At 60.0% G+C, this 26,021-nt stretch overlaps 2 protein-coding genes across 8 annotated transcripts in view; both read left to right on the top strand.

Annotated features, from left to right (window-relative positions):
* The first annotated feature begins 203 nt into the window (after nt 1–203).
* LOC131496447 (receptor-type tyrosine-protein phosphatase V-like) lies at nt 204–21,762 on the top strand. 6 transcript variants are annotated; one of them, XM_058702000.1, is made up of 36 exons: nt 208–1,453; nt 1,861–1,951; nt 2,963–3,115; nt 3,581–3,645; nt 3,995–4,043; nt 4,222–4,494; nt 4,703–4,972; nt 5,168–5,431; nt 6,291–6,545; nt 6,647–6,892; nt 7,057–7,332; nt 8,326–8,598; nt 10,405–10,668; nt 10,867–11,133; nt 11,453–11,734; nt 12,067–12,207; nt 12,490–12,700; nt 13,171–13,238; nt 14,181–14,307; nt 14,429–14,476; nt 15,121–15,214; nt 15,395–15,485; nt 15,594–15,670; nt 16,658–16,747; nt 17,804–17,926; nt 18,492–18,652; nt 18,742–18,877; nt 19,263–19,330; nt 19,424–19,580; nt 19,697–19,775; nt 19,867–19,943; nt 20,082–20,210; nt 20,427–20,537; nt 20,644–20,804; nt 21,171–21,306; nt 21,528–21,762. In XM_058702000.1, the coding sequence occupies exons 4-36, from the start codon at nt 3,589–3,591 to the stop codon at nt 21,585–21,587; spliced, it is 5,121 nt and encodes a 1,706-aa protein (XP_058557983.1). In that variant the 5' UTR covers nt 208–1,453; nt 1,861–1,951; nt 2,963–3,115; nt 3,581–3,588; the 3' UTR covers nt 21,588–21,762. The 6 variants fall into 6 exon arrangements, with proteins under 6 accessions (XP_058557984.1, XP_058557985.1, XP_058557983.1 ...); XM_058701997.1 differs by having other exon boundaries at nt 209–1,453; nt 16,658–16,792; XM_058702001.1 differs by lacking the exon at nt 20,427–20,537 and having other exon boundaries at nt 204–1,453; nt 16,658–16,792.
* A 2,468-nt stretch (nt 21,763–24,230) lies between these two features.
* LGR6 (leucine rich repeat containing G protein-coupled receptor 6) overlaps nt 24,231–26,021 on the top strand; it is a 121,994-nt gene continuing 120,203 nt past the window's right edge. For both annotated transcript variants that reach the window (XM_058700223.1, XM_058700224.1), the window contains exon 1: nt 24,231–24,786. In XM_058700223.1, the coding sequence (XP_058556206.1) occupies nt 24,575–24,786 (212 nt within the window). In that variant the 5' untranslated portion in view covers nt 24,231–24,574. The remainder of the gene's footprint in view (nt 24,787–26,021) is intronic.

A 26,021-nucleotide genomic window follows, 5' to 3' on the forward strand; every position in this document is an offset into this window, starting at 1 on the left:
GGGACAGAGCTTCCTGGGCACACTGCCCTCCTCCTCTTGCCATCCCCCAGTCCCAGCGCTGCCAGCCACAACTCGCTGCTTTCGGGGTCAGAAGCCCCTTGCAGGGGCAGCCGTATCTGGAATTCTCAGAAGTTCTGGTTTCTTGGAGGCACCTAGGGAGCAGGCCAGGCCGCTGCCAGCCCCAGAGGCAAAGGCTGCCACCCTGTAAAATTCCAAATTCCAGAAGGGAGGCTCTTGGGTATGGGGTCTGCTGCTGGGGGCCAGGACTCCTGGGTCCTGCACTCTCCACAGGTCTTGCTCCCCTCCCTAGACCTCTTCATTCTTCTCTGGAGAAGCCCTAGGATCATATGTCCTCCACCACCCCCACCCCCAAATCCTGGGCCAGCCTAGGCCGGCTTCTACCACGGTGTTACAGGTGCCTGCTTGCCTCTGGCTGAGTTGGGGAGGCAGAGAGGCTGGGAACTGGGAGGCCTTATCCAGGAGAAGCCAGGGAGACACTGGAGGAGACCCTTGGTGGGTGGGACAGAGAATTGCCGTTAGGAAGAGTGGCCGTGTCTGGGCCAGCTGGTGTGAAATCCGAAGAAAGAAGGAGACTCATGGGGCATGCCCTGGGGCCCTGCCTCTGTCCTGGCCATCCCGGAAGCCCATCCCCCGCCCGACCCAGTTTCCCTGACACCTTTTGGGTACCTGCCGGTGAAAGGGACTTTCCCATACCCCCTGCCCCCGGTGCTGAAGGACCACCTCAGCATCTGGGGAGCCAGGGCCAGCCTGCCTGGAGATCCAGGAAAGAGCCCCATTCTTTTCCAGGTTGCTGGAAGTCGGGTCCCTGACTTTAGGACAGAAGAGGGTCTCTCCCTTTCTCCCAAGCCTGGAGCTGGTGAAATGGACATCTATTTTACAACATGGGCCTTTCTTCCTGGGGCCCTCCCCTCCCCCTCCCCCTCTATGATGTCCCTGGATGCCCCCATGTACACATCCATCCAGATAAATATGTATACCCTTGCCGCTCATGCACGTGTGTGCGCACGCAGTGTGTCCATCCACACACGTGCCCAGGCTGCCGACACACACACACACACACACACACACACACACACACACATCTCACCAGTCTGCTGCCTCCAGCCCTTTGCTGCCTTCCCACAGCCTGGCCAGAGGGATCTAGGCCTACCCTCTCCCTGGTGACCTTCCCCGAGGTGTGGGAGGAAGAGTGGGAGACTTGGCTGTCCGGATCCACCCTGCCCCTCTCCTGCCTGGTGATTATCTTCCCCCCGGGTGTGGGGGGTGCCCAAGGCCTGGCTTCAGGCCCCGGGAGAGGAGGGGGAGGGCCGGAAAGGAGCTGTGTGGGACAGCTGCAGGAAGAGACCAGGCTGGCTCACATTTGGGAATCAGGATGCCTGGGCCTGTCCCTCCCCTCCTCTGCCTCCTGGCTGGCTTTCTCCAGAAGGAATCGGTAAGGTGCTCTCAGATCTCAGGAGGACCCCAAGAGTTCTCTAGGGAGAGGATGTGGGTTTGTCTGTGGGAGTGGTTGCTGGGCAGGAGACACAGCCCTTGTGGTACTTTTTTTGCTGAATGGAGAGGCTTGGGCTGGGGAGGCTGCATCTTGTCTGTTAGAACCTTTCTACCCCCCTGGAGCTCCCTCTTCTGTCAGCACGGCTGGCGGTGGGGGGCGGGGGGGGGTGGCTGGCAGGCGTGCCTTCTACGGCCAGGGACCTTCTCCAGGACTGTCCGTAAGACTTGCTATGGAGTCTGTGCTGTCCCCCACAGGCCCCTATTGTGGCGACTCTCAAGCAGGGTCTCAACGTCCCCCCCCCCCCCCCCATTACCTACAACCACGTCTTGACACATCGCTTCTCTTAGATTCTGAATTAGGATGTTTCCACCTCACTTCTCCCCTTTGCTGCTGCTGATTGAGACTCTGCGAGAAAGAGCAAAGAAAGAGGTGCCCCAGGTGAGGTGGATGGGGGAAGGGACAAGGGTTGGCCTTTTCTTGGGGCCTTCTCCTTTAACATCAGTTTCCCCAGTTGCTCTCTGCACCCCCCCGCCCCGCCCTTTGAAAGAGCACATGCATGAATGTACACATGCGTGCGTGTGCGCACACACACACACACACACACACACACACACACACACGGCCTGGAAAATCTGATGAGTCTGCAGTGCTCAGTTTCCAGGCCCCTATCCAGAGGCTGGGTGGGTGGCTCTGAGGTTTGGGGCTGGGTGGAGTGGGGGAAGGGCAGGCAGCCCCTGGCTCTGAATTGAACCAGTGGGAGGCTGAGTGGGTTTCTCTGCGGGCCTGCCACCCCCCACCCCCCCAGCTGGGGCTGGCCCCTGAGAGCCTGGCTCCCAAGAAGCAGCCTTGCCCTTCAGTTTTCATACCTGCCTGTTTTCTGCGTATTCCCCCTCCCCACTTCCTGAGTTAGCGGCTGACTCCTGGGCTCCTTTCCCGGGGGCGGGGAGGGGGGGGTGCCTAAAGCCATTTCTTCCCCTTCTGTTCTGCCTCCCCCTCCCCTCGCCACCATCAGCTGTCTTGAGGTGGGGACACATGGGTGAGCAGTTCCAGGTGAGTAGCTGGCCTTAGGCTGGAACGAAGCAGGCCTGCTTCTAGGCCAAGTGCCAGGGAAGGTCCCCTTGCCTGCAGCCTGCTGGGGGCTGGGGGGCAGGCAGAGGCTGGGGTGGGCACCACTGATCTATGTGGACAAGGGACTTAAGTAAGCAAACGTCCTAGGGACTTAAGTAGCTCCTCAGAGAGCTCTGAGCTGAGAGGACCCTAATCCGGGGGGTTGGGAGCAGGACTGGCCTTCTCGGACCGGGCTCTTCCCCTCTCTGGAGACCAGCTTCCTCATCTGGGCAGTGGGGGTGTGGGAACAGATGGGTCCCAGGGGCCAGGTGGGCTCTTCTAGATCTATAATCGCTGTGACTCAGGGCCTTTAGGATGTGTTCCTGTGCCTCTGTCCACAAGGGCATTGTGCCACGTGGGTGCACAGAAGGGGACACACACCCACAGCTGTGGTCCATCCATTCCACAGCAACACATCCACGCGATGTAACCGGGACCCTCCTTTCCCTCCGCCGACTGGACAAACACTCTATCCATCTGCCACGTATTGATAGGGTCGGCAGAACCACACTCCTCTCTGGGGTCGGGGAGTGGGGAGCCAGCTGCCTTTGCTATGTGTCCCCACTCGAGAGGCCATCCCTTGCCTTGGTCTTTCCCGAGACCCCCGTGGAAGGTCAACTGCTGGAGGAGGGGTGGAGGCGGGGGAGGCAGAAGGAGAGACAGGCTTGTCTACAGCCCACGGGGCGCAATGCCCTTCTACTTTCTGGGCCCCGGGGTCGCTCTCCCCTCATTGAATCTTGCCAAAGCTGGGTGGGCAGAGGGGTTAGGGTCCGGACTGAGAGGCACCTCCTTGGTCTTTGGCTGCCTGCCACCTGCCATCTCGCTGAAACTCGGCCTTCCCACCCTCGCCTGCCTGCCCGTCAGTCAGCCAGCCAGCCAGCCAGCCAGCCAGCCAGTGGGGCAAGGGGAGGGTTGGGGGGACTGGCTCCACCCCTGCTGCCTCTTAACTTTCCTTTACAGACATCGGGATGAGGCCCTCAATCCTGTTTGCTGTCTTCCTCTGGCTCCGGGATTTCTTGGTCCAGGTGAGGTGGGCACAGGGGGCAGGCAGGCAGCTGGGGAGCTGTTCTCCAGGGCCCGTCCAGGCTCCCACCTCTCTGTGGGGCCCCACAGCTGGTCTGCATTAGGCAGAGCAGAGGCTGTTCCTTCCCAGCCGCTGGCTCAGAGGACAGAAAGAACAAACCGCTTCTGCCTGCGCGGGGCTGCCTCCTGAACTTGGGGTGTGCCTGTGGGTGATGCCCTTTTGTCCCTGTCTGGGGGAGTGCCAGACAAGAGGACAGCCTTCTCTCTGATCTCGGCCCTGTCCCCTGCTGGCTTCCACGGACCCCAGAGCCCTCTGCCCATCTCCTCCCCCCTCCTCCCTCCTTCCTATAGGGACATGAGTGTCACACTCTGGCAAGGAGCCCAGACGGAGAGAGTGGAGGTAGGTGTCTTCAGTGGGGGGAAGGAGGTCTGGGAGGTAGGAGGGAGTGGGGGTGCAGGGTTGGTTTCTCCATGCCAGGCCTTGCCTCTGCTCTGGCCCTTTTTTTTTTCTTTGCCTTTCCTCCTTCTTTAGGGGAGAAAGGGTATCGGGAGACTCTGAATGCACCCCTTTTCCCCAGGACCGCCTCTGAAAGTGAACGTCAGCAGCCAGGGGCGGCCTACTAGCCTCTTCCTGAGCTGGGGAGCCCCAGGGCCAGACAAGTTCAGCCATGCCCTCCGCCTCACCCACCTGAGTCCCCTGGGCTCTCCAGAAGGGCCGCAGCTCCAGGCCCACACCAACGCATCCAGCTTTGAGTTCCGGGACCTGGTGCCAGGAAGTCGCTACCTGCTGGAAGTGACTGCCCTGGGACCCTGTGGGCAGAATACCACCATCATCCTCACTGTCCGCACTGGTGCGTGGGGGCGAGTAGTGTGCAGGCATTGCAAGGGGTCCGAGCAGGAGGTATCTGTCCTGCAGGGTTGGCACAGGGCAGGGTAGCCAAGGAGGGCAACGTCTCTGAGGACCATGCCTGGTACCGTGACCCATTTAGAAGCACTTGAGGCACAGGGATGATGCCCCTTTGGCCCTGAACTTGGCACTTCTCTCTACCCCTGATGCAGCCCCATCACCTGTCTGCAACCTGCAACTCCGTAGCCCTGGGAGCCCGTCCAGCCTCGAGGCCTCGTGGGGCGCTGCCCCTGGGGGGCAGGATGGCTACCAACTTCTCCTCTACCACCTAGAATCCCAGACAGTGGCGCGTAACATCTCCCTGCCGCCGGGCAGCCTGGCCTGCAATTTTAGCAACCTCCTACCAGGTAGCGAGTATGTTCTGGAGGTTACCACCTGGGCTGGCAACCTCCAGGCGAACACCAGCGCCCACCAGTGGACAGGTAAGGCAGGCACCTGGCAAAGGCCCAGACCAGGCGGTTGGTGTGGGACGTGGCGGGGGCAGCCCAGAGCCTCCTAGGGAACCCTGCCCCAACATAGCTGGGCTTCTAGTCTTCCTTGCTGCCAGGGCTGGTGCCGGGATCCCACGCCAGGGCTCTTTCTCAAGCCTGACTTTGCTCTCTCCATCCCCCTTCCAGCCCCCGTGTCTCCCCACCAGCTGGTGCTGCACGCTCTGGGCACCCGTGCCCTGCGAGCCTCCTGGAACAGCTCTGAGGGGGCAGCCTGGTTCCACCTCATGCTCACAAACCTCTTGGGCGGCACCCGCCTGACTGCGGTAGTCAGACGGGGAGCCTCCAATCACACCTTCCTTCACCTCTCTCCGGGCACCCACTACGAGCTGACGCTCAGTGCTGTTGCCGGGCCCCAACAGGCAGCGGGGCCCAATGTCACCGAGTGGACCTGTGAGTGCTTGGGGTGGGGGTGGGGGGCCAGGGGGTTACAGCGGAGGCTCCTCGGCTCTTCTGTGGCTGAGTGGGTGGGATATACGTGGCGGAGGCCGGGGTTCCTTTGGAATCCTGTGGGGAAGGGATGAGGCACGGAGGGAGCGCGCCACCTGTTGGCTGGTGGCAGGTGCCCACCTGAAGAGGTGATGGCGGTGTAGTGGTCACCCCTCGAAGCCTTCGTGTGCCAGCCACAGATGATCTCATTTAGTTCTCAGACCGGCCCCACGCAGTCATGTCATCCCCAGTGTATGGTAGAGGGAGCCGAGGTTCAGAGACAGGAGGGACCCAAGGTCAAGCAGCTTGTGAGTGACCAGGCCAACCTGAGCCTGGGCTGGGTGCCTGCAGAGCCCATGTTGACGTTGCCATGTTTTTGCTCAGAGAAGCACTGTCGTGCATGGGCTACGGGTGGAGGAGCCAGACTGCCTGGGTTCTGAATTTCATCTCTGCCTCTCGCTGGCTGTGGGTCTCTGGACAAGTTACTTACCTTCTCCGTGTCTCAATTTCCGTTTCTTTAAACGTGGCTGGTGACAGTAGCACCCTCTTCGCAGCGTTGTGGGGAGTAGACGTGAGATACTGCGCGTAGGGTACTTCGTGCCTTGCTGGCATCTATGCGCTTGGTACTTGATGCGTTATTATTTCTGTTATTGTTGTCCGTGGCCCGATCCCAGAATTCACCCAGAACGTGGCAAACAGTGGCTGCTGGCCTCTGGATGAGACGTGGTCTAGTGCTGGAGGAAGAAGCTGGTGTGAGGAGGGTAGGATCTTTCTTATCCACCGTTTAGGTCTTTCTGCATATGTTTTCTCCTTTTACCCATAGATCCTTCTGCACCCTTGGACCTGGTGGTCATTCCCCTGCCCTCGGAGCTCTGGGCAAGCTGGAAGGCAGGGTCTGGTGCCCGGGATGGCTACCTGCTCAGGCTAAGTGGGCAGGTGGAGAAGACCATCACACTGGGTCCCAGAGCCCTCAATGCCACATTCCCAGGGCCCCTGCCTGCTGGACCCTACACTCTGGAGCTGAGGGTCCTGGCCGGGCCCTATGATGCCTGGGCCCGGGCCAGTGCCTGGCTGAATGGTGAGTCTGGGCTGATGGGGAACAGGATGAGGCCCTGCCCAGGGGCACCTGCCTTGAGTGGCAGCTGGGTTCTCACTCTCCAGAATTTGCATCCCCTGCAGATTCTGCTGCCCAGCCCAGACAAAGCAATGGGACCACGCTGCAGCTGGATGGGTTGGGGGCCACCAGGGAGCCCAGGAGGCGGGCACTGCTCTACACTGAGGGAACCCCAAGCCTCCTCGGAAACATCTCCGTGCCACCTGCTTCCACGCAGGTCGCTTTGCGTGAGCTGGGGCCTGGGGCCAACTACCAGGTGGACATTGTCTCGTCTCTGGGAAACACTACCCAGAGCCCCACAAGCCATACAAGTGAGTGTCAGCCACTGTCCCCTGACCCTGCGGAGTGGGGGCGGGGGAGGCCTTGCCCTGGGGAGGGAAATCTGGGTAGAGGGGAGGCTCAGAAGAGCTGGGAAAGGGCTTCACGGGGCCACAGACGCAGTATGGTCCCCTTACCAAACTGTCCCTCTCTTCAGAGCTCCTGGCACCACAGTCACTGGATGTCACTGGCAGGGGCAGCCCCTCTGACCTGACCATTGGTTGGGCCTCAGCACCAGGGTGGCAAGAAGGCTACAGGGTCACCTGGCATCCGGAGGGCAGCCAGAGGTCACCAGACAGTCTTATTGACTTGGGACCAGACAATTCCAGCCTGACTCTGAGGGGTCTAGTGCCCGGCTCCTGCTACACTGTGTCAGTGTGGACCTGGGCAGGGAACCTCAGCTCCCCCATCCAAAGGACCCGTGCCTGCACCCGTGAGTTCCCTGGCTTCAGCCTCTGGGAGGCCAGCCCAGGACAGTGGGGGTGGGGGCCCAGCTTCCCTTACTGTCTGCTCTTCTGCATGCCTCCTCTTGACTTAGACGGTCCCGTGTCCATCCAAGGTGGGCCTTTCAGGAATCTATTGGCAAGCATTTTCCACCTCCTACCATTTGGGCGGCCATCCGCCCATCTATCCATCTGTTCAACACACATTTAATGAATGCTTCCCATTTTTTAGGTATGGGGCTAGGTGCTGAGGCTAAACATTATGAACAAGACAGTCTAGGAATATTGACAAGTAAACAGAGGCTATATAAATATATGTATAAATACATATATGTGCACACACATGTATAATGTGTATTATTTTACAGATCATATAAAAACATAAATGTATGATGGGAATATGTACAACGTATTTCAAATCACATGCAACTGTGTTCTTATAGGTTAAAATTGATGACTAATGGGAAGTTTATGTGGTTCAGTCTAATCTTGTAGGACTTACAGAAGGGAAGCCTGCTTAGGGAATTAGGGAAGGCTTCCTGAAGGAGGAGGAGAAGGAGAGTGAACTGAGAAGCTTGTAGTCTGAGTTGGACAGAGAGGGGCTTTATGGAGAGGCTAAGCATGCACCAAGGCCCTCAGGAGAGAGAGGAAGAGGGAGGAGGAGAGGGGAGAGGGAGAGACAGAGACAGAGAAGGAGAGAGAGAGAGAATGAGCTTGCAGGCACTGAAGGTCAGCAGATGAGCTGGAGACCAGGACCCAAAGGGTTAAACATTTAGGTGGGTCCTGAGCCTTGTGGGAACCCTGTGAGCCAGACATCACACTGTCAACGAGCTGACCGTGTGGGGAGGGAGCTGGATTTGTAAGCTGGCAGTGTTTGGGGCTCTCTTGGTGCCCAGGAGAAGAGCACAGGGGGAGGGGAGGCAGGGAAGACAACGGCAGGGGGTTTGCGTCATTCCAAATCTATTTCTTCCTTGACCTTGCAGTCCCTGCTCCTCCTGCCAACTTGAGCCTGGGCCTTGCCACCCAGCCTCCTGCCCTGACCGCCTCCTGGAGTCCCCCGCCTGGGGGCAGGGATGGCTTCCAGCTGCGGCTTTACCGCCTGAGGCCCCTGACTCTGGAAAGCAAGGAAGCTCTGGCTCCCGAGACTCAGAACTTCTCCTGGACCCAGCTGCCCCCAGGCACCGCGTTCCTGGTTCAGCTGGCCACCTTGAGGGGCCCAGATGAGAGCAGCAGCACCAATGCCACCAGCTGGATGCGTGAGTGCCCCCTGCACACCCCTTCCTTCCTGGCCACCCTTGCTGGTTGGATTCCCCAGCGGGGCGAGGGGGGCTGCATGCTCCCTTTGACCTCTTCATCATCTGTGCGCAGGCAGCTGGGTTGACTGTGGTTGATCCCTGATCTCTAGGCACCAGGACATCCCTAACTGGGAATCCCCACGGATCCTGGAAGGTGGGCAGAACCCAGGGGCTTGCTCTTGTACAGTGGCTGGGCCGTGCCACTCTCCAGGCTCTCATATGGCCAGTGTGGGAGTGGGGAGCAGTGGGGACCGGACGCAGGACCCAGCCTCGAGCTCCCCCTGGGCTGGGAGTGTTTGATAGCGACAGCAGTGACTCGTGTTCACTGGGCCCTTTGCTAAGTGTTCTCCCCATGTTCTCTCATTTCCTCCTCATGACAACCAGCCTAGGAGGTGGCTACTATGGCTCTGCCCATTTCACAGATCAGGAAACTGAGGCGCAGATAAGCAAAGTGACTTGTCCTGGGTTCCTCAGCCCTAAGTGGGGAGTCGGGATTCCATTTCTGACACTGTGACCCAGAGTCTGTGCTCCTAGCCGCACGCTAACCTCCAGAGAGGAGCGGGGGAGGGTGCCGGCGCTGGACAGGGTCACGCAGTTACTGAAGCATGGGACACACTGAGCAGCACACAGCAGAGCTCTCTCCTTCTCCCGTGGAGCCTCCACAGCCATAGACCTGGGTTTGGAAGCTTCCTCTCACACCGGCCTCGTTCCTTCTGCCTTCTCTGAGTGCTGCATTCTTGCTAGAGCCAAAGTATAGCTGCTGTCACCCCTTCCCCCACCCTCAGAATCATCCTTCTCCAGGGTGGTGGCTCCCCCACGCCCTGCTCTGTCCTCCTGATTCCTCCCAGGGGCCATGTGACCTCAGACAGGTCTGAGAGGAAGCTGGAGAGAGCACCGGCCTAGGAGGCAGGAGACCTGGGTTTTAGCTATGGCCCAGTCCCTAGAGCAAACGTTGTCCCTCTGTGAGCCTCAGTTTCCCCATTTGCAGAGGAGGTGTTGGCTGGGTGACTGGGCCAGGCTTATGTGGCTCCAGGGCCTGGGCTCCAGCTGAGGGTGAAGGGGCGCAGCTTGGGCCCCCAGACTTTGCCTGTCCTTGAGAACCTGCCCAGTCACTCAGGGGGTCTTGCAAAGCTGTTTGGGTACAGGGGCTGGTGCTGCCCCGTCCAGCCCTGCCTCGGGGAGGCCTGGCTGCTTTGGGAGGGGGAGGGGTTAATGTGTTCATGCAGTACTGTTTGAGCCGGCCCTGCTGTCGGCTTGAGCTGGTGCTTCCCGGCCTGGGAAGGATGGAGGGACACAGGAGGGAGGAGGGAGCCAGAGATGTGGTTTGCGTTCTTTTCTTCTGTATTCGTTTGTCCGGGCTGCCATAACGCAGCACCACAGGCTGGGAGCTTAAACAGCAGAAATTTATTGTCTCACAGTTCCAGAGGCTGGAGATCCGAGCTCAATGAGTTGGCAAGATTGAGGACGGCAGTTTCTGTCCCAGGCCCCTGTCCTTGGTTTGCAGACAGCCCCCTTCTCCCTGTGTCTTCACACAGTCTTCCCTCCGTGCGTGTCTGTGTCCAGATTTCCTCTTCTTATGAGGACCCCGGTCGTAGTGGATTAGGGTTCCATCCTCATGACATCACTTAATTACCCCTTTGAAGATCTTATGCCCCCAAACAGTCGTATTCTGGGGGTTAGGACCTCAACATGAATTTCGGGGGGACATAGTTTGTCCCACAGCACCTCTCTTCTTCTCCACCTTCCCATATCTTGCTCTCCCCACAGCCCCCCTCGCCCCTCCTCTGGTGAACGTGACCACTGAAGGTCCCACCCAGCTCCGGGCATCCTGGGTGCATGCTCCCGGGGCGCGAGACGGCTACCAGGTGACTCTGTACCAGGCGGGCGCCCAGGCAAGCGCCAGCACCGTGGGACCCGAGGTGGACAGCACAAGCTTCTCAGCTCTGACCCCAGGCACTCAGTACGAGGTGGAGATCATGTCGCAGGCTGGGCCTCTCGGCACCGCAGCGGCCAATGTCTCTGGCTGGACCTGTGAGTCGCGGCTGGGAAAGGCAATGAGGGGAGGAGAGGCGGGCAGGGCTGCCTCTGAGACCCCTGGATTCTTTTCTTAGCCGCCACTCTAGTCCCATCTCCCAAATTCCGCACCCGAGGGCCTTGCCTGGAGCCAGCGAGCTTGCGGCCTCACGCACCCCACGCAGCTTGGTTCACCGGCTCTCTTTCCCTCCACAGCCCCGCTCGTGCCCAATGAGCTGTTGGTGTCGATGCAGGCGGGCAGTGCCGTAATCAACCTGGCCTGGGCCGGTGGCCCCCTGGGGCAGGGGGTGTGCCATGCCCAACTCTCAGAGGCCGGCCACCTCTCCTGGGAGCAGCCCCTGGCTCTCGGCCAAGCCCTCCTCGTTCTAAGGGACCTCACACCTGGACGCCATCTGTCCCTGTCAGTGCTGTGCCAGGCGGGGCCACTCCAGGCGTCCACTCACCCCGTCGTGCTGCCTATTGGTATGTTGGCGTGTGTCGGGGGAGGAGGAGCGGGAGGCTCCAGTCCGGGCTGCGACGCTGTCCATTCTATTCAGAGCCACCTGCTCCCCTCCGGTGGGGGCTTACCCACCCCTTCCCCGGGGATATGCTTCCTGTGCTTCTCCAGATGGGCAGTGATGCCCAAAGGAGAAGTTGTTTCTCTGTGTGGCCAGGGCCTCTTCCTGTGAACATAAATGCCCAGTCCCTTTGTACCTGCTGATTCTGACAGCTGCTGCCCCAGGTGCCAGCCTCTTGGGGTGCACCGACCCCCCCCACAGCGCAGAACCTTTGCTTCCCACAGAGCCTGGCCCCGTGGAGGATGTGCAGTGCCAGCCCGAGGCCACTCGCCTGGCCCTGCACTGGATGATGCCCTCGGGGGATGTGGACACCTGTCTGGTGGTGGCAGAACATCTGGCTGCGGGAGGGCATGCTCACATCGTCTTCCAGGCTAACACCTCCGGGGATGTCCTCCTGTTGCCCGGCCTGCTGCCCGCTGCTTCCTATCGCATCAGTCTCACCGTGCTGGGCCAGAATGGTCTGTGGAGTCGTGTGGTCACCCTGCTGTGCGCCACTTCTGCAGAGGGTAAGCCCTTTCCATGGTCTCTGGAGCCCCCTCCGCTCCCTTAGCCTTCCTCCAACATCACCGCTGGAGTTCTCACTGCCGTGGCCCTCACTGCCGGGGACTCTCCCTGTCCCCCAACTCCCAAGCCTTCCTCTGGCCCTGATCCAGATACCATAGTATGGAACCTCACCGCCGGCACCCCGGCCCAGGGGTCTCCTGGTTCTTATTTAGTTGCACCCATCAGGCACTGGTTGCCAGGCACCGTAAGAGGTGCTGGGGATGTGACAGCATGGCCCCTGCCCTTGGCCACTGGCACCTAGTTAGGACCTCACTCTTCTCCTCTCCATCCCCAGGCTGGCGTCCCCCGGACTTAGCTGCAGCCCCCCAGCTGGAGCCTGAGGCAGGGATGGGAGTGATGATCACACGGGGTATGTTTGGCCAGGACGATGGGCAGATCCAGTGGTACGGCATCATTGCTACCACCAACATGTCACGTGAGTCCTGGGCCAGGAGGGGATGGGAGACCCTGGCTATTGCCTGGCATGGGATGGGGGGGGGGGGAGGGTCCAGATATGGACCGCTAAGGTGAAATGCCTGTGGCTGGCATGAGTGCTGAAGTAGGAAGAGAGACCCAGAACATTCTTAAAGATAGGGCTGATGTTGTGCTATGCATGGTGGGAACATGCTAGAGAAACAGGGTAGCCGCTTTGTGGGGAGGGAGAGAGGCTTCAGTCTCACTGCTGCCCTTGCGCTGCCCCTTTCTTGTTCCTCTGTAGTGGTGCGGCCTCCCCAGGAAGCCATCAACCACACGTGGTATGACCACTACTATGGAGGACAGGACTCCTACCTGGCCATCCTGCTCCCCAACCCCTTCTACCCAGGGCCCTGGGCTGTGCCGAGATCCTGGATGGTGCCTATGGGTACAGAGGACTGTGGCCAGACCCAGGAGATCTGTAACGGGCAACTCAAGCCAGGTTCCCAGTATCGGTGAGGGCTAAGACTGAGGGGGCGGGGGCTTTTAACTTTCACTGATGGGTTGTTTGCACATTCCCTCTGCAAAAGATCTGGACTGACTTACGAAGAGAAAGCATTTCTTGGCCCACAAATGGGTCCACAGAGTTATTTCGACTGGGCTCCCTGGTAGGCAAGGCAAAAAGGAAAACACCCATCTGTTACATGGTTCTTTTTTTCAGGAAAAAAAGGGGGGGGGGTGGATTCTGTTTCAGCTTTCCAAGGATGTTTAGGTACCTATGTTAGGGCTTCTTGCTGCGGGAAGGGAAGATTGAGAAGAAGTCAGGGGTAGCTTGTTCAGGTAGCGTGACACATAACCTCTTAACAGGTGTGGAGAGAGGCTCTCACTCTCTGAGTGTCTATTGTTAATGACTCAGTGTCTCGGGAGGGGCTTTGCCCTCTTTGTTTGCCCCTCCAGAACAGAAGGTCCTGTTTCTCTGCCCCAGGTTCAGTGTCGTGGCCTTTACCAGATACAGCCCTCCTGAGACCGTTATCTCCTTCTCAGCCTTCTCAGGTAGGGTGGACACCTGGCTAGGGTTCCAGCTGGGCCCCGGGGCAGGGGAAGAGTGCTGGGACCCCCTGTTCTGGGCTCGTCCCCAACCGGCAACGGGTAGGATTGAGCTTGGATTCCAGGGAGGGCACGTCCTGCCCAGCAGAGCTGGGAGACCCAGAGCCAATGCTGAAGGTACTGCTAGCACCTGACTTGGCCTGGGTGGCTGAGGGGTGGGGGGCGGGGCATTAATGAAAGGGGTTGTCACTGCCCGAGATCACACTACCTTCCTGCACTGCCCCACTCTGCTGTCGCTCCCAGGCCACTGAGATTCTAGAACAGCACTGTCCAATAGAAACATAAGGCAAGTCACAAGGGTGAACCACATATGTATGTTAATATTCCCTAGTAGCTATGTTAAACAGGTAAAAATAAAACAGGTGAAATTAGTTTTAGGAACATTTGATTTAAACCAAGCTATCAATGTTATCATATCAACATGTGATCAATTAAAAAAATTCTTAATGAGATATTTTACATTCTTTTCTTTATTACTAAGTCTTCGAAATTCTATGTGTATTTCATGCTCATAGCAAAGCTTAATTTGGAGTAGCCATATTTCAAGTACTCCATGGCCCTATGTGGCGAGTGGCTACCATATTGGACAGTGTAGTTCTAGAAGGTCCAGGAAGCCAGGTCCCTACCCTCTTCTTTTCTTTGAGGGTGTCAGGGAGGGGAGTAGAGCCTTTGGGGCAAGCTCAGAAGCCCGGGGCAGGGAGAGCTTGCTGGGCATTTTCAGTCCCCATGCAGGATGGTCCCCCTGGCAGCCATTTCTGGCCTCGGGTGGTATTTGGGACTTCTGAGGGGGGTTGTCACTGTGCGCTCCTCCCAGAGGCTCTCAAGTCCGGTCACCGCAGAACAGTGGGACAAGGCTACTCTACTCTACTCTCCCTTTGCACTTCATAGAGCCCAGGGCCAGTGTCTCCAGGGTAGCCGTGTCCCTCCCAGCGGCAGTGGGCATCATGATGGGCTGTGTCCTCACAATCTGTGCCCTGCTGGGCCTGCTGTACTGGAGGAGGGTGAAGGGACAGAGGTGAGTGAGAGCAAAGGCTGGGGGCCAGCATGGCTAGGGGAGGAATGGTTTCTTCCCCAAGAAGCTCCCCGTGCCCCTGCCCCGTTGGGCTCCCTCCCACACGCCTCTTCATCCTTTGCAGGGCAGAGAAGAGTCGGTTTTCCCAAGAGCTGACAGCTTACAACCTGCGGTGAGGGCACTTTCCCATGTCTCCTCGTGGTGTGCTGGGCAGTGTGGCCATGCCTGGCACGGGTCATGGTGGCATCGCCCAGTCTCCCCAGCAGCCTGCGCCTCCGGGACTCCCTTGTCCGTCACCTCACAGCTCTGTCACACCTTCACGAGGCCTTTTCTCCAACCCTAGAGCTCATCTGGCTCCTCTCTGCCCGTTCAGCCTCCTCCCCCTCCTCCCAATTCACCTACTCCAGTCCTCACCTTACCCCTGACAACTGGGCGATATCAGGCCGAATCTCTTTCTTTCCCCGGTGATGTTAGATCTGTAATTCTCTCCTCTGGTCCCTCCTGTGCTCCCCTACACTGACTTCATGTCGAACCCACATTGGTGAGCATCGACTATGCACAGAAGCCCTCCTCAGAACCGGTGATGGTGGCAGGGGCTGAAAGCCTCGTGTGTGCCTTCACATGTAGATCCTGTCTGCTCTGCCCTCCTCCGTCTGTCCCCTTGTCTGTCTTTCTGCACTGGGGGCTGGCGGCCCAGGCTGTGCATCTGCGTGTGCGGAAAAATGCGTGCCGGCTCCATTCCAGGGGGTGTTCCAAGTATCCACTGAGCTCAGGGCAGGACCCTACTGTGGGCCCACTCCCTCCTTCTCCCACCAGGCGGACCCATCGGCCAATCCCTATCCAAAGCTTCCGGCAGAGTTTTGAGGCCAAGAGTGCGCACGCTCACCAGGCTTTCTTTCAGGAGTTCGAGGTACGGCCTCTGCTGCCCTCGGGCTCGTAGCAGAGAGGACCTGGGCCATCTAGGTTGGGCTGGGCCTGCCCTGAAGTCTGGGGGGAGCTCCCAGCCGTGCACACCCCACCCCTGTCCCTCCCCTGGTGTGGGGAGAGATGGGTCCACTTCAGAAAGCAGCGCCTGGCCCGATCTCTGCAGGAGCTGAAGGAGGTGGGCAAGGAGCAGCCCAGGCTGGAGGCGGAGCACCCCGCCAATGCCACCAAGAACCGTTACCCGCACGTGCTACCCTGTGAGTGCCGGGGAGCAGATGGCCAGGGCTGGGCCTGGACGGGGGTGGGGGGCGGTGGGGGGTGCTCCCTATGCCCGGGCACTGCACACACAGTTTTTCCCTCTGCAGATGATCACTCCCGGGTCAGGCTGACCCAGCTGGAGGGAGAGCCCCACTCCGACTACATCAATGCCAACTTTATCCCGGTAAAGGCCACCTTCAGAGCTGGCTATGGGTGTGTCCGTTCGGGAGACTGGCTGCTTTGCAGGACACGCTGTCCTACCCTGGCTGTAGCAGTCGTCCATGAACATCACCAGCTTGTGTTCCTTTAGGTTGACCTGGCACGTATTTATTGAGGGCCTACTGTGTGCCAGGCACTGTGCTGGGCCTGTCGGAGTCAGAGCTGGCTACCTGTATTCTTGCCTTCAAAGCAGCACACTGTGTGTGTGTGTGTGTGTGTGTGTGTGTGTGAGACAGGCACACATGCGCTGCCTGTGTGTGTCACATCTACCACTCAGTGTGACGAGTGCTGTATTAAGGGGACAAGCGTGGTATTCAGAGAACATGGAAGAAGGAGAAATTCAGTCCACTCGAGGAGTCAAGAAAGGCTTCCTGGAGGAGGGGACGTGTAATCTCTTGACGGATGAGTAGAATTTTGATAAAAGACGAAAGAGGGGAAAGGTTGGAAAGAACAGCCAGAGAACAGCTGGGTGCACATGCACAGACAGCGTGGGGCTGGGGTCCTGGGTTGGGGGAGGTGAGACAGCACAGGTAGATTGGGCCCGGATGAAGGAGGGGCTTGATTGTTAAGCTAAGGGCTTTGGATTTTACTTGCTGGGCCATGGGAGCTGCGGAAGATTTTTGAGCATGGGAGAAACGTGGAGTTTGGTTTCAGAAGGGGGTTGGTGAACAGGTTGGACTGGGGAGACTATTTCTGTCACATTAGTACCTTCTTACTCTCATGTGGGCTTTTCTTGCCCCTTCAAGGTGGCGCTGGGGTGCTGGTGGTGTCTCTGAAGCCACCCCTCCTGGTTTGGATTCTTGGTGCACACATGTGGTCATGTGCACACGTGTAGGCACACTCTCCTCCTTCCTGGAAATCGCACACGGGACATTTACTGCTGTGTGCCCGGTGGGGCCTGGGGGACCGAGGTGTCACCAATTAACATGCTCCTGTCTTCTGCACTCCCCAGGGCTACAGCCACCCGCAGGAATTTATTGCCACCCAGGGCCCTCTCAAGAAAACTCTGGAGGACTTCTGGCGGCTTGTGTGGGAGCAGCAGGTCCGCATCATTGTCATGCTGACCGTGGGCATGGAGAATGGGAGGGTGAGCATGCCTTGCAGTTTCCTAGAGTGGCCACGGGGTGGCGCATGTTCTCCTTACAGGAGTTGTCCCCTTGCCATCTTAGGTCTGGTAAGGTGGGTGAGGCCTGAGAGAGGCCAGTCAGTCCTGGAGGTTGGTAGGGGTCCCTAAGGCCACCCAGAATGGGAGGCAGTTAGAGGGACCAGGTACTCAAGCTCCCCGGTTGACTCCGTTTCCTCTGACCTCTGCTGTTTCTTTCTCCCCCCGCCCCCCTTTTTTTAAGTTCTTATTTATTTATTTTGAGAGAATGAAAGCACAAGTTGGGGAGGGGCAGACAGAGAGAGGGAGAGAGAATTCCAAGCAAGCTCAGCACTGTGAGCGCGGAGCCCAATGTGGGGCTTGAACCCATGAACTGTGAGATCATGACCTGAGCCAAAATCAAGAGTCTGATGCTTAACTGACCGAGCCACCCAAGCGCCCCTCACCTCTGCTGTATCTCATTATTTCCACTTGCTCTTGTTCTAGGCAGAGGGGGGCAAAGGCGTTGGGGGGGAAAGAATGGGGTACGGACTGTCTCGGGATGGGCGTTCTGCATCCTTTCTTTCAACAAGCCTGGTGGATGGATGTCTTTTCTGTGCCTGCTCAATGCAGAGCCCAGGGACAGAGAGAGCACCTGCTGGGTTTGTCCTCCAGCTGAAGCAGTGAGGCAAGGCCAGGCAGCCCTAAATAAAGGCATCCAATTTTGTAAAGGAGCCCAACAGCTGCCTTGAAGTCTTAAGGGTCATATGAGAGGTGTGGGGGTGATGGTGCTGGAGGCCAGCCAGAACAGAGAAGCTTCTGGATGAGGTAGCCGGGGACTCGGGTTTGTACAGAGAGCAGAATTTCAACAGGGTGGCAGAGACCAGAAAGATGACTGTGTGACTGTGTGTGTGTGTGTGTGGGGGGGGGGGGGTTGGTCTGCATAAACCATGGGTGGCAGTAATGAGGCTGGGCCCACAGCCACCCCACACCCTTGCTCTGACCCTCTGGCCCTAGGTGCTGTGTGAGCATTACTGGCCAGCAGACCCTACCCCTGTCACCCATGGTCACATCACCGTCCACCTGCTGGCTGAGGAGCCCGAGGAAGAGTGGACCAAGCGGGAATTGGAGCTGCAGCATGTGTGTGCCCCAGGGGACACGGCAGGGTGGGGCGGGCATTCGAGCTGAGACTCTGAGAAGGTCGCCTCACCTCCTGCGTCCCCTGGCCTTCTTCCTTCTGAGAATCGCAAGCACTCAGCCCCTGCCTGTCCAGGGAAGTTGGTTAGGGAGCGGGTAGGGAGGCACAGGGAAGGTTAAAGTGTTATCCGAAGCGACGCAGTGCGTCAAAGGTAGAACAGGGTGAAGCGACGGTTTCTGCCCTGCCCTCCCCTGCCCTGCACTCAGTTCGGGGCTCCCTGCTTCACCCCTCACCCCTTGTGCCCATCAGCCTCGCCAGGCTGTGACCTCCCGGGGCAGGAGAGCCAGGGACTGGCCTCACCCCTCTGCCTGGGCATCCCCTACAGGCCGACGCTACTCAGGAGGCTAGAGAACGAAGGGGTCAAGGGAAGCATGCGATCTGAGGGGCAGGTTTAGCTGTCACCCCGCTGAGGGTGGAGGTATCAGTCGCCCTGCCCTCAGGGATCTGGTGAAGAAAGCCGAAGGGCTGAGGCCAGGGGCCCCTGCTCCCGTCCCTTCCCGTTCCCAGATTACCCAGCAGCAGCAGCGGAGGGTGAAGCAGCTACAATTCACCACCTGGCCTGACCACAGCGTCCCTGAGGCCCCGGACTCCCTGCTCTCCTTCGTGGAACTGGTACGGGAGCAGGCCCGGGCCACCCAGGGCACCAGCCCCATCCTGGTGCACTGCAGGTGAGGGCAGGTGGACGGGCCTGAGGGGAGGCAGGGGAGGCGGGGCTCTGGGACCTCGGGCAGGGCTCAGCCCAGGGCTGTCCCCACAGTGCGGGCGTGGGCCGCACGGGCACCTTCGTGGCCCTGTCAAGGCTGCTGCGGCAGCTGGAGGAGGAGCAGGCGGTAGACGTGTTCAACGCTGTGTATGCGCTGCGGCTGTACCGGCCCCTCATGATCCAGACCCCGGTGAGGGCTTGGCAGGCTGGGCGGGGCAGCCAGGGTCCTGAAGGAGTGGGCGGGAGGTGGGTTGTGGGGGGCCGGGGGGGGGGGGGGGGCGGAGGCCACATCGAGTCTGAAGGGGCCAAGGAAAGGAGCTCTGGGGGCACACTGAGGACCTGGGGGCGGGGCTCTGCCGTGTGGCCATCCTATCTGGGCTTCTGTTTCCCTTTCTGTCAAAGGGGAGGTGGGGCAGGCCTCTGGCGGCTTTGATGCTGTGCGACAGCGACAGCGTGGGCAAGGTCCCAAATGGCCCCCCCCCTCACCCCAGCCCTGTCTCGCCGGTTGGGCCCTTGGAAAATCTCCCTGCTGGGCCGTACTGCCTTAGCAGACTGACTCCTCCTCCTCCTGTCAGACCCAATACATCTTCCTGCACAATTGCCTCCTGAACAAGATTCTGGAAGCGCCCTCTGACACCCCTGAGTGAGTTGCAGCTCCCCTGGGGCCCTTGTGGGGTGGGGGCACGGGTTCCCTGTGCCCTCCCACCAACAGGCCCCTGATCCTATCCATGGGCAGAGCTGAGAAGACCAGAAGCGGGAGCTGGGGAACCCCGAGTGCCTCCTCCCCTCTCCGCCCCTCCCCCCGGTCCCAGCCCATCGCGGTGATGAACTTCGCAGAGGCCTGCGCCAAGAGGGCGGCCAATGCCAACGCCGGCTTCTTGAAGGAGTACAAGGTGTGTTTCGGACCAGGGCGTGGGTGACAGCTGAGGGGGCTGTCCTTGCCCAGACAGCACTTTCTGTGGGTTCCGTCCCGCGGAGAGCCCTAAGCGCATCTCCTTCGCCCCCGCAGCTCCTGCTCCAGGCCATCAAGGACGAGGCTGACTCTTCCGCGCCCCCTCCTGGCCATGAGCAGGACAGCACGGTCGCCTGTGAGTGCCCGCGGACTGTGGGTGGGCCGGCGGCCCCGGGGCCCCGGGGAAGAGGGCCTCAGGCAGCCTCACCCTCGCCATCTTCCCTCAGATGATTCTTCTCAAGTGCGGTTTTCTCCGGTGGAGGAAAGTCCCCCTAACGAGATGCTCGAAGCCTGGCTCTTCCCTGTGAGATGATGCCCTATTACTTGCCCTCTCTGATCATTTGCGCTTATTAAGCTGGAGCTGGGGTCTCTGGGGGCCCTAGAGCTGTGGTGAGCAGGGGGCACCCTCAGTCCCTGGGAGCCAATGAGTTGTGCTCTGCAGGGTGGGCCTTCTGGCCATGACCACGTTGTGCTGACTGGCCCTGCAGGACCCGAGGAGTTCTGGGAGCTGGTGTGGGAGCATAGGGCCCATGTGCTGGTCTCCCTGTGCCCACCTGACACCTGGGAGAAGGTGAGGGGGGCAGAAAGACCCCTAACCCTAACCCTAACCTAAGGGTTAGGAGACAAAGGAAGGCCTTCGGCATCAGATGGCAGTCAGGGCGGAAGCCTGGGGAGCTGGGACAGGGGTGGGGGGTGGAGGTCGTGGTGTGGGGGGCCTGTGGGCAGGGTGTGTGGGCAGAGAGCTCGGGAAGCCTCCTGAGCAGCCCTGACTTGGTCCCGGCGACAGGCGTTCTGGCCGACGGAGAAGCAGCCCGTTGTCACAGACATGGTGACAGTGCACTGGGTGGCTGAGAGCAGCACAGCGGGCTGGCCCTGTACCCTCCTGAGGGTCACACATGTAGGTGCTGGGGCCGCAGGGTGTGGGGTGGTGGGCTCTGTGGAGGAGTCCTGTGCTGTTTTCCTCTGCTCCTCCCTGGCACCAGTGCCACTGCCTTTGTCCCCAGGGGGAGAGCAGGAAGGAGAGGCAGGTGCAGAGGCTGCTGTTTCCGTGCTGGGAGCCAGGGCGTGAGCTCCCTGCCACCACCCTGTTACCCTTCTTGGCCGCCGTGGGCCGGTGCTGCTCTCGGGACACGATGAAGCCAGGCACACTGCTGAGCCACTCCAGGTGCTGCGGGACAAAAGCCTGGGGGGTGTGGGTGCCAGGATCCCCTCACTGCCTCTCCAGCAGGGCCTCACATCTATCCCACTGAGCCCTGCTTGGGTCACGGGTCAAAAGGACACGGTCTACACGGTCTCCCAGTGCTCCTGTCTCCTTACTCTGCCTGGATATCTTCTGGGAATATGACATCTTTTAGGAATATACCCCCTCCCTGCTTGGGCCCAAGCTGGCTGGCTCACCAGGCACCCGGTGTCCCCTTCCCAGTCCCCAGGCCCGCGTTGGGTTTCCCCATATACCTGGATACCCCAGCTTTCTCTGCACCGCCCCCTCCCCCCCGCTCCCATGCCCTATCTAACTCAAGGTCAATTGCAGCAAGGGTGTGGCTCAGCTGGGCACCTTCCTGGCCATGGACCAGCTGCTGCAGCAGGCGGGGGCTGAGTGCACCGTGGACATCTTTAACGTGGCCTTGCAGCAGTCACAGGCCTGTGGCCTCATGACCCCAACGCTGGTGAGAGGCCACCAGGGCTTAGTTGTGGGAGGGAGTAAGGAAGGGGTAGGGAAGGTTCTAGGAGCCATCTCTAGGCAGCACTCTCTGGGGAGTCACCAGGTGGTGCTGGGGACCACGATGCTCCCAGATGGAACCCTAAGGGTTAGGAGACACAAGGGAGGCCTTTGGCATCAGATTTGGGCAGTCAGGGTGACGCTCCTTACCCCGACATCTGCCACCAGGAGCAGTACATATACTTCTACGACTGTCTGAACAGAGTGCTCACGGACGGGCTGCCTTGAGTCAGCACTGGTGGCTGTGCTGTGCGGGAGCAGAAGAGGTCTGTGCCCTGTTGGTCAGTGCCAATCAGCCTCAGCAAGCCCGCTGGGGCCTGGTTTCACTGGGAGGGCCTCCTGCACGCTGGACCCTGTGCCGTGAAGGGGGAGAGGTGAGCAATAAAGAATGTGCTCAACCTGAGACTGAGTGTGTTCCGTCTGTCCACCCTCCAAGGAGGAAAGAAATGGCCTCAAAGACTTGCACGACACGGGGCCCAGTGCAAGGGCCGGGTGGGCAACCATGAGCAGGGGTCTGGCTGAAGTGGCTGCCCCACAGCCTGCATGCCGTGGCTTTTCCCGGGGAGCAGCCCCGATGCCCCACCCTCCAGTTTTCCAGTTGCCTCAGACTTCAGTCTCTCCACTTGGTCCCTAGTGTCCTGGCGTGCCCCAGATCCAGAGCCCCAGGTACTCAAGGTTCTCCTGCCCCACCTACCGCCCCCGTGTGCAGGAAGGACAAATCCTTGCCTTCTGTTCCCTTCTCCTTGCCTTCGCTTGCCTTCTCCCGCCATCCCCAGCTGTCTCCACCTGCCGGGGTCCCCAGGGTCCTCCTCAGCCACTGTGTGCTGCCCCGTCAGGGTGCAGGCGTTGTAGCCACACTGACGTGGAGGGCAGGGGCCGGGGGCTTTGCTGCTTCCACGGGAGGCTGTGCCTCAAGCCAGAGTTGCTGAGTTTTCTCTGCTCCTTTGCTCCCAGCTTCCTCCCCTCCGCCACAGGAGGGAGGTAGGAGAGAAGGCAGTGAGGGACTTTTGGAGGAGAGAAAAACCGGGAGGGGGAACAGAAAATAGGGTGGGGTTGAGGCCCCCCCAGAGGTATCCCACACTCTTTAGGACTCAACTGCACACCGTGCGACATGATATGGTCTCATAAGCTCCTGTCTGACTCCCTGATTAGACTGCACAGTATTGGATGGCAATGTGCCTGACGCTGGACACCAACTGTCCCTGGTGGAGGGCCCTCGGGCGGCGGAGGGGACACAGAGAAAGCCTGGACAAATCGGAGCAGGAGGCCCTGAAATGCAGTTAGGTCCCCAAATGAAAGGGGAGCCACAGCTCCCACTGGCCAACCTGAGTTCCTACAAGAGTACAAGGGGTCAGAGGTCAGAGAGGGCGTTTCTCAGGCCTGGCTGGAGAAGGGCGACAGAGGTGGGGCTTTCTGCTCCATCAGGACCCTTCCCAAGATGAGGTTAGACCCTGGTGCTCCCCGCCCCCTCCCGGGGGAATGGATATGGTGTTCTCTTCTAAATTATGTTTATCAAGAGTCAGAGGTTGGCCCCATAATGACCCTCAAACTGGAAGACTGGAGACTAGCTCTGAGCCCCCCAAGCCTACCATGAGGGGCTGCTGCTGAGGTCCAAACAGGGCACAGCCATGGCTTTTCCAGTCTGGGCCCCTCACACTGGAGCGGCAGGAGCTGCAAAGAGGCAGGGGAGTGGAGCCAAGCTATGGGTCAATGAAGCCGGAAACTCAGGCAGACCTGGGAAGACAGGGGCAGCTCCGATTTGTGGGTCTTTCTGGTAATGGGAGCCCCTCAGTCCCTGGGAGGTTAGCAGCAGAAGAGAATGGGAGGCGGGGGGGGGGGGGGGGAGAGGGTGATGTGAGGTATGGAGGGGTATGGAGGTATGGGGTGGAAGGAAGATTGGCTGCCTCTGAGGTCTCCAGACTTCGGGTACACACTCTGGATGGACCATGGGAAGAGGGCCCAAAGGGGGAGACAGAGCCTAGTTCTAGCTCTGCCCTGGGGCTTGGCTCAGCGTGGGAGAGACCACAGAAAGCAAAAGGCTACACGAAGGAAGAACAGCCAGCCCCAGGTGGTCTAAGAAGAGAAGAGGGACTTGAACCCACCTTTAGCCACCATCCGCTCTGCCCCTCAAAGCCCTGGGCCGCTGACCAGGAAGGACCCTGAGATTCCCGCCTCAGGGTGGTGGTTGAGATGCAGCTGCTGGCCTCCAGGTGGCGCCAACCCGCTGACTTTCAGGAAGCCTCCGACAACCAGCCCGGCTCAGTCTCCAGTCCATCTACCTAGCTCCGTCCTGGGACAGGATCAAGGCGATCCCAGGGCCTTAGACGTGACTGGGGCTGCCTGCATGCAACGTACACTCGGTGGGTGGAAATCCGCACCCCTGTCTTTGGTGGCAGGGCATGGCTCCTCAGTGAGAAGACCCGTCTTCGTTGCCTACCACTTTTCTCTCTCCATACCTTTCACGGCCTGATCCCTTTGGGGCAACGCCTCACTGCCCTCCTCCAGGAAACAGGGTGACAAGGACAGACTCTGAATTCCAGTTCTGGGGCTGCACAACGCCCCCTCCCCCCCCCCCCCCCCCCCCAGCCGTAAGACCTTGAACAAATCACTTCCCTCTTGGGTCTCAGTGTGGAAAATGTGGTAGAGGGTTGGGGGCCTATGGGAACTCTTAAGGTTGCTTGCATAAGGCCTCCTCCAAATCCCATGTGACCGGGTGGCTGACCCTGCAGGCAAGAGGGTCCCCAACCCACAAGTGTAGGCCCTGGGGACATCACATCCTTCCAAACAAGTGCAAGTGCGGGTCCCTGACATGCTCTCTCCGCTCATTCTCTTAGGGTTTCTTTGCCTTTTTTTTTTTTTTTTTTTTCCTTTCCTGGATGAAATTCCTGCCAGCTCCGAAGGAAGGAGGGAAGGGGAGCGAGCCGCAGCGCCGAAAGTTTCCTTGACTCCTCCTCCGCCTGTGTCTCCCTCCCTTGCCAAGCCCAGCCTGTGAAACTGAATAACGAAGATCACTCAACAATGCCTGCCCCTCTCTGACTGCACCGACCCGCGCTCCCCGCCGCTGCCGCCGACACCCAGCAGAGCCCGCGGGGCGGTCCCCACCGACGGCGCTGCCCGCCGGCCCGGCCGCGGGCCCCAGAGGCGAGCAGCGGCTGCCACCGCGCCGGTGCGCTCGCCCGTCCGCCCGCCAGGTGCCTCGGCCGCCGGCCGCCGAGATGCCCAGCCCGACCGGACTCAGGGCGCTGTGGCTTTGCGCCGCGCTGTGCGCCTCCGCGCGCGCCGGCGGCGCCCCCCAGCCCGGCCCGGCGCCCGCCGCCTGCCCGGCTCCCTGCCACTGCCAGGAGGACGGCATCATGCTGTCTGCCGACTGCTCTGAGCTCGGGCTCTCCGCCGTGCCCGGGGATCTGGACCCCCTGACGGCTTACCTGTGAGTACTGGCCCGCACGTCCCTCCCTGGTCCTCCCTGGCCGCCCGCTAGCGCCGGCCTCGGTGTAGGGCACCTGCCAGGCTGGTGCCGGGAGGCGCGGGCATCCGGGGAGGGCTCTTCCCCTGACAAGTGGACTGCTGCGGGACTGGGGTGGGGCGCGGCTGTGGGAGGGGGCGAGTCAGACTGAAAATCAGGCTGGCCTGCCTTGGTGTCTCAGTGGCTCCCGTCTGGGGGTTCACTGTGGGAGCTCAGGCTTGGTGAGAGGTGGGTGTCTGGACCCTGGAGCTGGAGGGCCCCGGGGCTGGCCGGCCCTCCTCTTGCTGCTTTCGCCTCCAGCACGGCAGTGCCCAGGAAGGTGGCTGAGGACAAAGCTGACTGAATTGGTGGTGGAGGAGAGGGGAGGGGCTCCAGTGGGGTGCGGAGATCCTCCTCTCCTCTGCCCCGCAGGGAGAGCACGGCCGTCGTGGTGAGGCTGGGTGGGCTTGGTGGGGGGACCCCAGAAGCTGGGAGGGGGGCCTTGCTCACTCTTGGCTTCTCCAAAAGGGACCCTGTCAGCACCATCTCCCTCTGCTGAGGCCTCCTGGCTCCCCCAGGGGCCTCCCTGAAGTCATGTCCCAAGAGGCCGTGTTGGAGACACTAATTTGTGGGCAGGCGCCGAGGCTGAAAACCAGAGAACCATTTTTAGAGCTGAGTTGGGGTGAGATGGCGTGTGAAGGGGACCCTGTTGGGGGCAGCTGTCCTGAGGAAGGCTCAGAGGCTTCCCCTCAGAGCCTCAGGGCTGGGGGCACTCACTGCTCCCACCTGCACAGGAGGAGGGTGTGAGAGCACATTCCAGACTACCTAACTCCACCTCCTCCCCTGCTCTGGGGAAAGGAAACCTGCTCTCCACCCCCCCACCCCCCCCCCCCAAGCCCCAGCCCTGCCCAGGCTCCTTCACCTTTTCTTAAGGAGTTCAGGTGGGAAAATCTGGGACCATCTGTCCCAGGCGTAGGCTGTGGGGCTCCAGGACCTGGGATCTCTGAGGAAGAGGGGGCTGGGCTAGTTTTCACAGGGGTCCAGCACGTGTTTGTTGAGCTCAGGGCGATCAGTTGTGATGGTGTCCTGGCAGCATGTGGAGGGTCCGAATTGCAACCCTTCATGGGGCTCCCCTCCCAATCCTTCTGTCCTTAGTTGGATGTCCCTGTTCATTTGAAGAGACATAGGCTGGGGACCAGGGCAGGGAGTGAGAGGAGAAA

This window comes from Neofelis nebulosa, chromosome 15 (genome assembly GCF_028018385.1).
Source record: "Neofelis nebulosa isolate mNeoNeb1 chromosome 15, mNeoNeb1.pri, whole genome shotgun sequence".
In the NCBI taxonomy this organism is placed as follows: Eukaryota; Metazoa; Chordata; class Mammalia; order Carnivora; family Felidae; genus Neofelis; species Neofelis nebulosa.

Coding starts and splice junctions, on each gene's coding strand:
- LOC131496447 (XM_058701997.1), top strand. CDS start 3,589: ATGAGGCCCTCAATCCTGTTTGCTGTCTTCCTCTGGCTCCGGGATTTC. Junction 12,701..13,170: donor AAGCCAGGTTCCCAGTATCG/GTGAGGGCTAAG, acceptor TCTCTGCCCCAG/GTTCAGTGTCGTGGCCTTTA. Junction 20,211..20,426: donor CACCTGACACCTGGGAGAAG/GTGAGGGGGGCA, acceptor TCCCGGCGACAG/GCGTTCTGGCCGACGGAGAA.